This window comes from Rhinatrema bivittatum, chromosome 2, assembly GCF_901001135.1.
Source record: "Rhinatrema bivittatum chromosome 2, aRhiBiv1.1, whole genome shotgun sequence".
In the NCBI taxonomy this organism is placed as follows: Eukaryota; Metazoa; Chordata; class Amphibia; order Gymnophiona; family Rhinatrematidae; genus Rhinatrema; species Rhinatrema bivittatum.
The window spans coordinates 428,984,743-429,000,392 of NC_042616.1; the positions used below are offsets into that span (position 1 = coordinate 428,984,743).

General features: G+C 45.1%; 1 protein-coding gene across 1 annotated transcript in view; it reads left to right on the forward strand.

The window, feature by feature from the left end:
- The window catches only part of PHLPP1 (PH domain and leucine rich repeat protein phosphatase 1), a 418,300-nt gene that overhangs the window by 382,944 nt on the left and 19,706 nt on the right, over nucleotides 1–15,650 (forward strand). The window contains exons 13-14 of the mRNA XM_029590299.1: nucleotides 11,389–11,519; nucleotides 13,824–13,940. Coding sequence (XP_029446159.1) covers nucleotides 11,389–11,519; nucleotides 13,824–13,940 — 248 coding nt within the window. The remainder of the gene's footprint in view (nucleotides 1–11,388; nucleotides 11,520–13,823; nucleotides 13,941–15,650) is intronic.

The following is a 15,650-nucleotide window of genomic DNA, read 5'->3' on the forward strand; positions in this document are numbered from 1 at the left end:
GCTGCTGCCGCAGGCCAGGAAAGTGAGAACAGTCAATTGCTGCACCAGAAACTTCAAGCTGCATTGCTGCAGGTTGAGAGGAGGAATGAAAGAGAGAGAGAGAGGGGCCAGTCAGCCATTAGGAGACTCAGTCCTCGCTGCCACATGGTCTCATTGGAGATTGGCCCTTTTCTTTCCCATCACAGCCCTCAGGAGTCATAAACTGTCCTCCTACACATCAGGGGATTGTGGGGAAGAGGGGGGGGGGTAAGTTGAAGCTGTGAGAGAACCTTCAGCAGCCTCTGTTTACAAACTGAGGAAAGTAGGACAAAGCAGGGAGATCACAGCAGTGAAGAGCGTTCCCCTGCCACAGCCTGTTGAGCCTGAGAGTGAGGAGAGGAGAGCTACACTAAAAAAAAAAAATGAATAGAATGGCTGAGTGGAAGAAAGTGGAAATAATACTGGGGTTGATAGTATGAGGAGAGAGACTAGGAGGAGAAGAAATGAGGCAGGAGTGAAGAAAAGTAGGATAAGAGGGAGAGGAACTTATGACTGACCTGGTTTAGGAGCAGGAGAATGAATGGCAGCTTGTCTGGGTGGAGAGGACCCCTGGAAACTGGGAGAGGGAAGGAGAGGGACCCCCAGGAATTATGTTGGACCAGAAGTGGGGGAGAAACACCTGCCAGGAGTCAAGAGGGGGAGGGATAGAGGACCACCGTGGTCCCGGGGTGAGGAAGGGATAACTCAATTGTAGATATGACATTAAACATGCAAGTTATTTAAGGGGGGACAAAGATATGGTGATTTCATAAGCTTTCTTCCTCTGCACTCAGGCAGGCCAATCCCCACAAGTGGGTTTTACACCTCAACCAGAAGATGAAGTAAAAACTGACATCACAGCTATATCGCTCTGCCCCAACTTCAGCCCACCAGTATTCTCCATCTCCAAGAGATGGTGGACATGTATTTCCCTATTGGAGATTGCCTCCTAGTTTAAAAAAAATAAATAAATAAATTATCATCACACCACTTGTACTCCTGAATGACACAAATGGGTCCCTCCCTTAGCTTGAGCGCCTTTAGTCCAGTAGCCTTTTTCAGATGTGGACTTTAAAAAAAAAAAAAAATAGCAAAGCAGTTGACAGACGAGGGAGGGCTCGGCAGTGAACGCTATCGCCCTCTCCCCATGTAGCCGGAGAACTGGTCTTGTACTCAGCCAGGACTGGCTGAACTCAGGGGGAAAAAAAAAAAGTAAAAATAAATCAAGATGAGCAGAAAGCAGAGTAGGGAGATTTTATTCCCCTGTTCCTTTTTTACCGGGTCTTCCTCCCTCAGCGTGAGTGGTCAGCATTCTTCCTCCCTCTCATTTCTCTGGGGAGTTTAGTGAGCTATGGTGGCAGCGCAGGTGCACCTGGTTGAGCAGCCTCTGGCTACACCCCGCTCTCGGGCTTGATTTTTTTTGAGTCACATGGTAGGCCGCGGCAGCACTTTTGCATGCTTGTTTGTGCACACGATTACCGTGCGGCGATGTGATTATAGATGCGCACATCCGCGCCTGCTGGGGTGCACAAGGTTGCAGCATATGTTCACGATCTGTATTTCAGTGTGCCTGTTTGAGACCGAGTGCGGACTTCAGCCCACACTGAGGGTCTACCTAAACGCATACGAAACTCCTACCTGAGAACGTACCGAATGCAGACTTGTGCATTCACTAAGCATCTACCTGGGCGTGCTGACTTGAGAACGCGCTGAGCACCTACTTGAGCGCTGACTTGAGCTCGTACTGGGCGCCTAATTGAGCGTGCTGTAACAGTGCTTGAACAGGTCTTTTATTTGGTTGCACAAGTGACAAGTAAGTCTACGTGCCTAGTGATCTGTGCTGCTTGCCATACAAGGGCAATACAGCCAAGGATTTCTGCAAGTTTATGCCAGCACTGTCTGGCTGCTGGGCGTCCCCTTGGTCAGGGGGGACTGGAGCTGAAGGCGACTTATTGCGGGTGTCCTCCTTCTTCAGTTGACCCTAGGACGGAAATATCTTCAGGAGATGTTCAATTTGAGGACGTCAGATTGAGGCTTATAGGATCTGGTATAAGCCCATCCTCCTTTTCTTTAGTGGAATTATCCAGAGAATACAGTCATTTCTGCAGGGGCGCCCAGTAGAGACAGTGATACTTTCAAAGTGTGGTTACTTACCCAGTGCAAGTGCCTCAGTACAGGAGTCCCTGATTATTTGCTGGATGATGTGGGTACAGATGATGCTGGCAAAGTTTTGGGTTTCTCCCCCTCACTGAAGGGAAAATCCCTCCGGATTTGGAACCACATAGAACTCTGCTCTGTTTCTTTTATGCTGATGATTTACAGAGTCTGTTTTCTCAGACTCTGAAGCCGCTTGGTGTGACTGGGGGGTGACTCTGCGGGTACACAAAGACGGATCCCTTTTTAGACACTCTATGCAAGCATCTTGTTTCTTTCCCTTCCTGGATGCAATTCAAGAGCTGATTGCCCTTGTGTGGGACACTCCAGAAGCAAATCTTAAAGGGGGACACACTTTGGTGGACTGTACCCCTTGGAAGCAATGGTTAGGTGAACAGTTATCTTTTCTGAAGGTGGAAGGGCTGGTGTGTTCTGTCTAAGCAGATCACCTTTCCAGTAGAAGGAGGGGCAGCTCCAAAATATACTCAAGGTAGCAGAATTTAAGCTATCCTTAAACAGGCTTGAGACCATGGCAGTGAATTTGTAAATTGCCTTTTCCTAGCGTGTAGCAGATGGACTCAGGACCAATAGTGTACTCCTGCTAGCAGTTGGAGACGAATCAGATTTCAATCTGACGCCAGCCCCTAGTACATATACCCCTGCAGGAAGTGCAGCTCTTCAGTATTTTCCATCTCCATAGCAGTTAGGGACTCTATGCACGCTCTCACAGCGTTCGAACAAATTCAAAGAAGAAAATCCAAATTTTAAAGAAGAAACCTACCTGAAGACAAGCCCCGCTTTCCTGCGGGTGATACCCTCGGGTCCTTCCCCCAGTTGAGATTCCCGAGGTGATTTCCGTGGTCCCTCGGAGGTAAGCCTCGGTCCGGCGGCCAAATCGCGGGGTATACCATATTTAATTTGAAAATCCAATGCTGTTCTTTTTGTAGTAACCTTTGGTTCATGTTTCCCCCTCTTCCATCACAACGTAACACTTCCAGTACTGTACATTTTAGATCTACAAATTCATGTCCCTTATTTAAACAATGTTCTACCAGACATGCCTCCATTTTTTTAAAATTTTAAAGCACCACACTACATAGTCCAATTTGCTTGACTAATAAGTTGTCTTTAACGTAGGCTTATATCTTTTCAGTTTCTCAAGGGGTAAATTACTATTAGTATGTGCTTGAAAATCCAAATACACTACATCTACCGGTTCACCTTTATCCACATGTTTATTAACCCCTTCAAAAAAGTGAAGCAGATTTGTGAGGCAAGACTTGCCTTGGGTAAAGCCATGCTGACTTTGTTCCATTAAACCATGTCTTTCTATATGTTCTGTGATTATGATATTTAGAATACTTTCCACTATTTTTCCTGGCACTGAAATCAGGCTAACTAGTCTGTGGTTTCCCGGATCGCCCCTGGAGCCCTTTTAAAATATTGGGGTTACATTAGCCACCCTCCAGTCTTCAGGTACAATGGATGATTTTAATGATAGGTTTCACATTTTTGCTAATAGGTCTGAAATTTCATTTTTTAGTTCCTTCAGAACCCTGGGGTGTATACAAAACTGGTCCAGGTGATTTACTACTCTTCATTTTGTCAATTAGGCCTACCACATCTAGGTTCACTGTGATTTGGTTTAGTCCATCTGAATCGTTACCCATGAAAACCTTCTCCGGAACGGGTAACTCCCCAACATCACCAGCAAAGAAATCGTTTAATCTTTCCATGATGACCTTTACTTCTCTAAGAGCTTAACCCATTCTGAAATGTTGCCATTAGGTCTGTGAACAGCATTCCCCATTTTACACAAATTAGGTAGTATCTTTATCACTCATTTTCCTGGCTACATACTGACAATGTCCAAAATGAACTCACAAAGAATTTTTTTGAAAAAATATTATATTATATGTCAACCTATTTCCAAGCAGGTAAATATCTCAAAAAACCTTTTTATGAGAGCGTGGTAGTTTCATATCATTGCATAAAGGTACCACCCAGGTTACCTCCTAGTATTGTAATCATCAACATACCACCAACCCCTATTTTTTTTGGAACAGTGAAAATTCAGAAAATGTGTAAACACAAATTGTAGACGAGAAAGATGTAAAACATTCTTCAAACTAAAATGAATACTCATACTGCCCGGAAAATGATTAAAAAATGTTACTTAGCTGCACGTCAAAAATGTGTCCTGGAAATTCTTGAACGTTTCTGAAATAGTTCGGTAGCACTTCCTTTATCCTGACATGGCCAGGTTCTGATTAAATCCTTCATCAAGGGTCCGGGCTCACCAAAAGATTGGAAATCTTCACGCTGGTCGCTTCAAACTCCGTGCACAAACCTTTGCAATATGATCATCCAGGACACATTTTTGACATGTAGCAAAGTAACATTTTTTAATCATCTTCCATGCAAAAACTAAGGGCCGGATTTTAAGTGCCCTGCGCACGTAAATCCGGCCAGATTTACGCGCGCAGGGCCCTCGCGCACCGGCGCGCCTATTTTGCATAGGCCGCCGGTGCGCGCACAGCCCCGGGACGCGCGTAAGTCCCGGGGCTTCGTAAAAGGGGCAGGGAGGGGGTGTGTCAAGGGCGGTTTGGGGCGGGATTGGGGGGGCGTGGTGCCGGCCCGGGGGCTTGGTCGAGGCCTCCGGACCAGCCCCCGGGTCGGGTGATGGCTCGCCAGCAGCCCGCTGGCACGAGCAGATTTACGTCTGCTTTCAGCAGGCGTAAATCTGCCAACAAAAGGTAGGGGGGGTTTAGATAGGGCTGGGGGGGTGGGTTAGGCGGGGGGGGTGGAAAGAAAGTTCCCTCCGATTTCGGAGTGGCCTCGGAGGGAACAGGCAGCGCGCACCGGGCTCGGCACGCGCAGGTTGCACAAATGTGCACCCCCTTGCGCACGCCGACCCCGGATTTTATAAGATACGCGCGTATCTTATAAAATCCAGTGTACTTTTGTTCGCGCTTGCGCAAAACTATAAAATCTACCCCTAAGTCTAAGTCCATGTTACTGTTGCTAGTAATAGCAGTGGCTATTTTCTAAGTCAACTTAATTAATAGCAGGTAATGGACTTCTCCTCCAAGAACTTATCCAATCCTTTTTTAAACACAGCTACACTAACTGCGCTAACTACATCCCCTGGCAACAAATTCCAGAGTTTAATTCTGCGTTGAATGAAAAAGAACTTTCTCCAGTTTTAAATGTGCCACATGCTAACTTCATGGAGTGCCCCCTAGTCCTTCTATTATCCGAAGAGTAAATAACCGATTGACATTTACCCGTTCTAAACCTCTCATGATTTTAAACACCTCTATCATATCCCCCCCTCAGCCATCTCTTCTCCGAGCTGAACAGTCCTAACCTCTTTAGTCTTTCCTCTTAGAGGAGCTGTTCCATCCCCTTTATCATTTTTGGTCACCCTTCTCTGTACCTTCTCCATCATCTTTTTTGAGATGTGGCAACCAGAATTGTACCTAGTATTCAAGGTGCGGTCCTCACCATGGAGCGATACAGAGGCATCATGACATTTTCCATTTTATTCATCATTCCCTTTGTAATAATTCCCAACATTGTTTGCTTTTTTGACTGTCTTCATCCACGAGCCTTCTCCTGTTTACATGTCTAGGCTTTTTCCTGTACCCAGGAGGTTCTAGGCCTACTTCATTGTCAGGGTTACTGATACAAAACCCTGCTTGAATGTTTTCTGTGATTCGGAATAGGCTTTTGCTCATACTCGCATCACTCTTCTGCCTTAGGTGTCCCAGCTATGCATGAGGGTTTTGTGTCTGTCATTTCTATGGTTTTTCTTTGTAGAACCCAACTCTTCTCCAGCCTGGATCTCTGTGGGTCGGCTGTCTTACTGCAAAAGGGAGATGGGTGGTGCTTCTGCACTGTGTGATTTCCTGCTTTGTCCTGCTCGGACAGCCTATAGCTAGGGATTCACCCATATGTGAGGATTACTATCCTTCTTGTCCTCGGAGAAAGCAGAGTTGCTTATCTGTAATAGGTGATCTCCAAGGATAGCAAGATGTTAGTTCTCACGAAACCCGCCCGCCTCCCCTGGGAGTTGGTTTCTCCATGTTTTAGCTATGTTATGGACTGAGGGACTCTGCCTAGGGGGCAGGGTGATGACTACAGCAGCACATGCTCAGTAGGGCATATTTGAAAGTTCTAGATTCTTTGAGATCAAAGATCCGTGCCGGGTTCCATCCAATGATGTCATCCATGTGTGAGGACTAAGTCCCTACTGTCCTCTGAGAACACATGTTAGAGGTAAGCAACTCTGCTTTGTTATGTAGTAGGACTACAATTAGTTAAGGTAAATTACTTACTTGTTGATGTAAATCCCTAATTGATTTTTATTGTTAATTTTTCTTCCTATTTTGGGTAACAGTCTATATAGCAAAACATGTGACTGGGGTGGGTGGGCAAACACACCACTGATCAGTTCTGGTATAGGAAATAGCTGTCACACCTTCCCGCAGAAAAACATCCCCCCCTTTTTTTTTTAAACATTTTTAGCCATGCACACTATTAATTTAACCTAGCAAACACTCTTTAGAAAAACTTTAGTCACTTCCTCCCCGAAAAACAATATTTGCACCTCAGTAAACTAATACTTTTGAAAGCTTAAAACAAAAACTGAGCTTTTACTTACGTCACAGCCACATACACCAAAAGATGCAGCCTCTATCAGCTGTTCCTCAGGGCCAATAACAGATTTTCCCATGGGTTATGACCAAGTCCATACCAATTGGCTTGAAGGCCAGAGAAACCCCAGGGCAATACTCCTTTTTGTTGCCTGAAGTACCTGGATGTCCCTAGTAAGTTGATGGAACCAAGTACAATCTTATTCTGTATTATCATTGAGGACCCAAGTTAAGGCAGTGGTTTAAAATGGTATTCTTTAAACTTCAACTGATACATAATTTGAAGCCCCCTGCTTAACCTACGTAATTTCCGGACAGTTATATAAGCATTAGTCCTTACCAGCTTAGATTATTGCAGCTCACTATACGTTGGATTGCCGGGTTAATATGTTGAGAACACTGCAGATAGTTCAAAATTCTGCAAACATTTCATCTAGCATATTACACGGTACTCTATACCCTCCATTGGCTTCCGGTGAAGTGAAGGATTAAGTGCAAGGTGGCCATGTTGCTGCATAAACCTTTGGGTAATACCATTTCCCCTTGGCGCATGTAGGTGTGATCCTCTGAGGGTATTGAGATCTGCTCACCGTATCTGATGGATGTCGCTTGCTGAAACCCAGGGAAGAGCTTTCTCAGTTGCAAGCCCTACATTATGGAACTTCCTCCTTGAACATCTGTCTCACTACATGCACAAAGTCATTTAAAAAGCTGCTATTAAACATTCTTATTTAAGCAAGCATTTGATGCGTCTGGCTAGAATGTCTGATGTGCAGGATTTTGACTTTTGCTTTTGCCCCTGGTAGCTGTTAGTTGGGCAGAATGCTGTTTTGCAGGACTTACAAGTGTCAGTTGGCAAGTAATCGCTCAGTTTATCTCACTGTTTTGTCTTCATGTTGTTTTTTTTATGAATGTAATTTTGTAATCTTGCTTTGAACTTTGGTTTTATGCGGGTTATAAATATTTTAAAATAAATAAATCACCATGATTCAGACTCGCCACTACTCTTTCAGGAGGAACCAGAGTTAGATATCCAGAAAACAGTCGATTCAGCAAAACAAGAAAAAAATGTTTCCAGGGTCCATCTCATCCCAGCCAGCATTAGGTTTTTGATTCTCACCACTTTTGAAGTTCCAAACCCCCCGCACAGCTACCCAGTCACACTAAGAAGGGGGTTTGATTGAATCCAGAGTAGATAATCGGCACTCCAGTCCTCGTTCTGAAAAACCTCCCAGTGGGAGGCTAAGGTTTTCTGCAGAGTGTTGGCCCATTGTGATCTCTTGGCAGTTGAATCCATCAGATAATATCAGAGGGCTACAAGTTATGCCAACTGCAATACCCTCCAAATCTCCTTTCCAGACTAGGGAGAACTCTAAAGAAATATCAAAACCTACTGAGACCGGAAATTTCCATCTTGTAGACCAACATGCTCAAACGTGTTCTACTGCAAGGAAAGGGTGTGAGGATTTCACGTGATGTATTTCCTGGTTCCCAAGAAAACTTGAGGAAACTGTCCCTAGACCTAAGAGCCTTAAACAAATAATAGAAAAATGTTCAAGATGGTTACCCTAGGCACCTTAATGCTGCTGTGTTATCTGGGTTTGAAGTATATCCAAGTCACAGGAAACACTGCCACCAGTGGCCTAGTTTCAGATCCATAGGTCTTAATGAGATGTCATGGCATTCCTGCATAAATAGGGAGTTCATAATTTTCTTTACTTGGTCGATTCACCAGTCGAACATATCTCAGGTAAAGGCAGACAAATCCATGCACAGCTCCAAACAAATGATAGCGAGTTACTAGGGCTTCATTATCAACTACCCTAAGTCCAATCTGAGCCTGACAGCTCAACCGGAACTGTTAGAGGGTCTACTAGATATTTGAGGTGCAGTTTTTCACCACCCCCCCCACCCCCCGCGAGAAAGAAGTGAGTTGGAGTCAGATATCAAGTCTGAGCCATGTTAAAGATGTTGTCTTATGGCCTCAACAGTGCGTGTTGTTTCCATGGCATGTCTTCAAATGAGAGATAGCTAGTGGACATTAAAGTCCCAACTCACTCATATCCAGAAATGCATCAGTATAATGGGGAGGAGCACAGGCACTCCCTTTTTTGGATGGCTGTCCACAATCAACCTTGTTCAGGTATCCTAACCACAGATGCAAAAAACCTGGGCTGGGAAGCTCACTTCAACAGGGTTTGCACCCAAGGTCCCTGGTCCCTTGAGGGGGGAAAAAAAAAAGCTGCATATCAAGTTTCTGGATTTAAGGGCAATTTGGTACACTTTAAAGGTTTTCAAAATTAGGTGGCCAGTCAGATTGTTCTGGTCCAGACCTAGTGTCAGACTGGTATTTCCTTAAGGTCTCTCTTCTCTGAGCGGAGCCCCCCTTTCCTTGCTTTCAAAGGGGGAAGTATAGAAGATGGGGAGGGGAATAGAGACGCGGAGAGCGGCAGGAGAATAGGGAATGAAATCTAAAATCTTTATGTAAAAAGTACATTACTTTGACCACTGTATGTCAAGCTGCTTTCTTTCCATTCTGCCAGTGGGCATGATCCCTGGAATTACGCGACGTGATGATATTATTTATGATTGAGTTCCTACTGGACCTTAACTCAGAGCGCTGTGGGTCTAGCCCTTGTCCTGCATGCATTATTCCTGCTGGTAAAATAGCAGCTGGCAAGGGGAAGCACTTTAGACTTGTATTTATTTTTAATTTGAGGCCTCCGTTCCCTGTGCTTTTTTTTTTTTTTTTTTTAAGGAGCTGGGGCGGTCCCATTAGGAGAGAAGCCATTTTTAATTTGCTTTGTGTTTGCCAGCTGAGGCGGAAGTTGGCCTGGCCCGGAACCCACCTCACTGTTCATAAACCTGACTTTTCACATGCCCTTGCTTTTGTCCCTCATTCTGGTGCCTGCACAAGGCAGAAGTGGCAGATCAAGGAATAAGCCTGGTATTTCCTGCTGCTACAGACAGCACTTTTTATTACAGCCCCTCCCCCCACCCCTCGCTTTTTAGCATGCAGGGTCTGATCTCCACAGTTACTTCTAGGTCACATGGCAGTGGCTGCTGCTCCTCAGCTTTCTTTCTAAGGAAGCAAGTTAGCTGCAGGGAGCAGAGCTCTGTATGGTGCACCTCCTGATAGGATATCCTCCTGCAGGAGAGAAAAGAGTTGAGATGATGCTATGTGCGTTTGTATTTTCTCGTTCATCTTTAGCGTGAAATGTGTTCATCTGAGCAGCGGTGCATTCCACTTGAACCAACAAACATGAAAAAGGCTGTCCTCCAAACGTTGTAGTCATTTTTCTCTGACTGTATGAATGGAAAAGGCACATGTACATATATGTGTGTGTGTGCACTCTTTAGTTGTTTTTGCTTATATTTTTTTCTATTTATTTTTGCTTGCCCCCTTTACCTCCTGTTTGTTGAATGTGGGGCCAAGAGGAGCGTCTGTTACTTGCTCCAAAACTTGGTCCTCACTGGGCAGAAGAGCCATGTTTGTGTATATGCATGTAGATGTAGGCTTTTTATTTGACTTCTGGTAAACCCGTTTTTCTTAAACTGAATACAGTTGTGTCCAGTATTGTGATGGTTTCTGACAGTCAAGACATTGCTGCAGATATCCACAAGTTTGGACGAGAACCTCTGTAACACAAACTGATTAGGAAGTGATTTGATCTGACGTATCTGAATGATACTCAGTGTTTGGATACATGCCCAAAAGTGGGTCATGGAGGGGAGGGCTTGAAAGCGGGAAATGAGATGAAATGCATGGAGAAAAATTAGAGATTACCAAGGGGTAGGTAAACCATATTGTCCACATTTTTCCATAGGAGATTGTCAGTTCAGGTCACAGGGTATCTGAACCTGTGTTGCTCCACAGCACAGTGTTGCACTGAAGGGTCGGCCAGAGTGATGCGATTTTATGCCTGGGGTTGCTGAACAGTCTTTTGGGCTCTGCAGCCCGGGGAAAGTTAATTGTGCTGTCGGGCAAATGGTATTGTTTTAACCCTTGCTTACTGGTCCATTATAAAAATAACTTGCCTTGTTAAATCACGAAAGGATGCCCATGAGTTACTCAGTATGAGATAGAAAAGGGATCACTGGGGGAGGAGACCAGCAATACGACATGAGGTTTCTGTGTCTCAGGAAGCCTGGCCACTATAGGGCAGTTTATACCTGCCGGCTTTTTAAATCTCATAGCAGAGGCCAGAGTTTCCCCATTCACCCTATTACCAAAGGGATATAGCATGACTTTTTCAAAAGCCCTGTTAACTCTGAAGTTTCTTAGTGATGGGGTAGTGAAGAATGAGATCCAGCAGCACTGAACCTTGGCCTGCCCCCAGAGCAGAAAGTTAACAATTTAACACGATATAATGCTTTTAGCGCCATCACTAGAAGCCCATTTCGTTGTCTTGCAGTCCGACTTCAGAAGCGAGATGAGATGGCCTTGAATTTGGGTGCGTCCAGGTTGGGTAGGGCCTTGTGGGTCACTGTGCCACATGCTTCCTTCCTGGTCTGTCCCTCCCAACTGGTAACTGTTGGTTTTCTCTTGTCCCTGCAGTGTGTCGACCTGAGTTGCAATGAGCTGAGTGACATCACACTGCCTGAAAACCTGCCGCCAAAACTGCAGGAATTGGACCTGACTGGGAACCCCAGGCTGGCCTTGGGCCATAGAACCCTGGAGCTGCTAAAGTGAGTCCGTTTACACACCACTTGTTCACAGTGCACCAAGGAAACAAGTACGAGGCTTAACCAGCAAACACGAGACTAGATCTGTGGGGTTAAACCATTTTCGTGTTCCATGAGCACAGATTAGGACTATGGTGGAATAATGGATTATAAACATTTTTAATGCAAATATATTAATATATGTTAAGCCAGTCTTCATTCTGCCTCCTTCCCCCCCCAAAAATAGGACCCCCCCCCCCCTTATCGTCTTGTGCTTAAGGTGCATAGGGATTGGTGCCATTGAAGTTGCAGAATTATATGCATTGTGCGGCTTCTACAGATTCTCACAAATTACTCTCTCCTTGAAGCTCCCCCCACCCTGACTCCTATTTGGGTCTTGCGTGGAGAGGCATCTTGCAAATTTTCCCCTACTTGCCTCTTCATAATTGGTTAAGAATAAATCCGGTCTTCCTAGGAAGACATTAAACAGTTTGAGAGCTATTCTGGTGTTCCTCTTTCCTTTCAGTAAAAGCATAGAGCTTCAGCAAGGATGCATGTCCTTCCCAGGCGCGGTGCTGTTCAAGGGTAATGCCATATTAGTGATGAGCTTTGTTCGCGATGGCTGCTTTGTCTGCCCCCCCCATTCACATCTATTTATGGTTTTACCCTTGTTCATCTTTATTCTTACTGAAGCATCACGCTCGTTAGTGTCCTTGCCCTCACACGGTCAGTACGTGTGTACACTTGTCATTCTTAGACTGATCAAAGTTCATGCCATTTTTTATAAGCAGAGGCATTTGCACGCAGCAATATCTGCTGTACAGAAAGTGCAGGGGAATGTAATTTGCTCGGGAATGCCCTTGCTACCAGTTCAAAAACAGTCTTGTTTTCTTACTTTATCAGTGTTTGTCAGTAAGTGCTTAATGTGCTTGATATCAAAGGTGATTTGCTGTTCAATATTTGAGTGCACAGATCCTAGAGGCCTGGGGGGAAGGGGTTAGGGGTGTAATTCTTCGGTAAAATTAAAGATATATATTTGTATGGATATAGATATACAGTATATATTTTTTGGGGGACCTCCTGTTTTCCTCTTGCTCCTTTTAAGGCCTTTAGGTCAATCAGAGTAGCCAGGGCTGGGATCTGGCACCATTACACTTTAGTCAAAGCACACAGCGAATCTTTTTTTTTTTTTGGTCACTTTATTTAGTTCAATTGTTGCAGTGACTGCTCTCTGCCAGTGTCCATATACCAGAGCTCCCTCCAGAATCCTTAGTCCAGTCACTAGGTGGCACCATTGCAGGATGAGTGGGACTCACTGCCATCCCAGGGAGTGGAAGTCTGAGCCAGGAAAACTGACCCCAGGTCTCTGCCACCCAGCCAGGCTGTTCACATTTATTTTTTTCTACCTTTTTTTTTTTCTTTTTAACCATTTATATAGCTTTCATGTGTGTGTACAGCAAGTGCAAGTCTTGAATTATCATCACGTTAAGAAAAGTCCTCTACGCCTCTGTATAAGGGCAGCTTTAAAAAGTCAAAGAGAGAAAAAAAATTGCAGGCCATGAAAATTAAGTGGTATTTAAAAGTGCTCTTGAGATTTATTATGTGTAATTTGATGGAAGGATAAAGGTGGAAGGAAAATTCACCTAATCAGCAACAATGCTCGGTTTTGCTTTGTGGTGGTTTTTGAATAGATTATACTGTTCAGAGGCTAAGATACTCGTAGTGATGATGGTTTCCTGTGTATAAAAAACATAGATTTTTGTTCTGTGGTTTTCCTCTCCCCCTTCTCCCATCACCACTATCAGCACCTCAGAGGTGGTACACAGTCGTGCCAAAAAGTCAAGTGACTGACTTTGAGCCCCCTCCCCCAGGGACAGAATGGGAGAGGGAAAAGGCTACAGCAAGACTGTAAAATTCCCCGTTTGAAACATTATGTGCAAGTCACTAAGTGTTTTCCTTCAGTTTGGAGATCTTCATTTTTAAGAGATTTAAAGCACAAATTTTAAAATGAAAAAAACATCCTGGGTGGGAACTTGCACGTGCACACCCACCCTGTGTAAAGGGTTTTTTCCCCCTTATATGAAGGACAAGGAGGGCATTTCCTGATGCCTGGTGACAAGATGGGGATGGAGGTGAGAGGGACTCTGTGCACCAAGTTCACTTCTCTCTTCTGAATACCAGCATTTGGGCTATTTGTGCCCAATAAACTTATTTAACACAATGAAACTTATCCCTCCCTACTCCCAAATCCAGAAATTTTTGTGTGGTGTTTTACAGTTCCTTAGTTTCAATTTTTTTTCCCCTTAAAATTCCTGTTTCTCCTGACAGTAACATCCGTTGCTTCAAGATTGATCAGCCCTCAACGGGCTTCTCAGCCAGCGATGCCTCGAGCACCCCAGCAGTGTGGAGCCACGGTTACACGGAGGCCTCAGGAGTGAAAAACAAGTATGTCATGAGTCCATGCATCTCCGGGGGAATAAAGCATGGGGGGGTGGTGGGTGGGGGTGCCGGAAGGTAGAAAGCACTTCCGAAAACAGGAACCACTTTTATCACGTGAAAGTTGTATGTGGGAAAAGTTTGTGACTGTCACAGAAGCAGGCCCTGCCATAACTAATGCGACCTGCTTGCTGCTTTGTTGGAGATGGTTGCCAGGAGACGAATGGCGCTGAGAGCCTGTCCTTTAAGGCGCCAGTGTGCCTGAGAAAGGCCTAAGTGTTCAAGCTCAGCTCTGCTCCGTGAAAAGCCTCTTTATCCTGCGCTAGAGCGTGTTCCCCAAGCAAAAAAGGGTACTAGGCAGTGGTGGGTGGGGAGGGCTGGTGGGGAGAGAGAGACTTGGCTGGAAGCATGCATCTTGAAAACACGTTGCCTTTAAGAACATAAACAGCCCTGGGCTCATCTGTTATCTTTCAAGAATGTAAACTGCTTGTGTGCCACCTGTTTTGTGCTGCATCTCTCCATAAAAATGTTCCTTGTGCACTTTTTTTGCAACCACCCGAGATGCCACGTGAGCAGCCATGTCCCTCAAGCTGTCGTGATAGAGAAACGCAGCTTCTCCTGCATGTGCAGGATTCGTGCAGAGCGATGATGACCTGCTGCTTGCAGATTGCCTTGGAGAGCTTGCACAGGGAAGAAGAAGTTGCATGTTAGAAGTTGGGGAGGGGTTGCAGTGGGAACAGGTGGTACATTCTTAATGGTGTGATTCAGGTTGAAAAGTCCTGTTTGGCTGAAATATCACATGCAGCAGCATCTCTAGAGATCAGAAGGGCGCACAGGCTATTCAGCACAGGCTAGGAGGGTACGGTGCACTGTAAGGCTGAGCAAAAGGCTATAAAACACTATCCACACAGCAAGGGAAAACCGGATGCAAAGGGCTCAAGATCATATCTCCTGTGTAGTGCGGCCCAGGAACTTCGGAAAGCTGCTGCCCCTGAGCCTCTGAGTAGAGAGGACGGGTATACTGCAGGGCGGAGCAGTCCCTGTTGTCACACAAGGGTTCCACCTCGCAGGAATCTTCCCCTTTAATTCCATGACCAGGAAGAGGAGCCAGAATGGACCGAGGTTAGGAATCCAGGAGAGTGAGGAAACCTAGACATTACATTATGAGAAGAATAATTAATAGAAGACGAAGAGCTTGAAGGTGAAGCCTGCTCTGTTCCAGTGGGTAGAAAATTGTAATATAAGTTATCATGGGGGGAGGCCTCTTTATAATGCGGTTCCATCTTGAGTATTGCATGCGGTTCTGGTCATTCCCCCATCTCAAAAAAAAAAAAAAAGACACAGCGGAGCTAGAAAAGGTAGAAGAGAAGGATGACAAAAATAACGGGGAAAGAACGGCTCCTCAGTGAGGAAAGGCTAAAGAGATTAGGGCTCTTCCTCTTGGAGAAGAGATTGCTAGGGGGGGTGAGGATATGATAGAGGTCTATAAAATCATAAGAGGGGTAGAACAAATAGGGAACAGCTATTTATGCTTTCAGGTACTAGAACAACAAGGGGACGCTCCCTTGAACTTAACAGGTAGCAGATATAGAAGGCAAATCAGAGAAAGCATTTTTTTTCACTCCGTGCACGATGGTTACGGCATCTAGCATAGCAGGGTTTAAAAAAAGATTTGGACAAGTTCCAGGAAGAAGATCCATAAAGAGTTAGCCAGGCAGA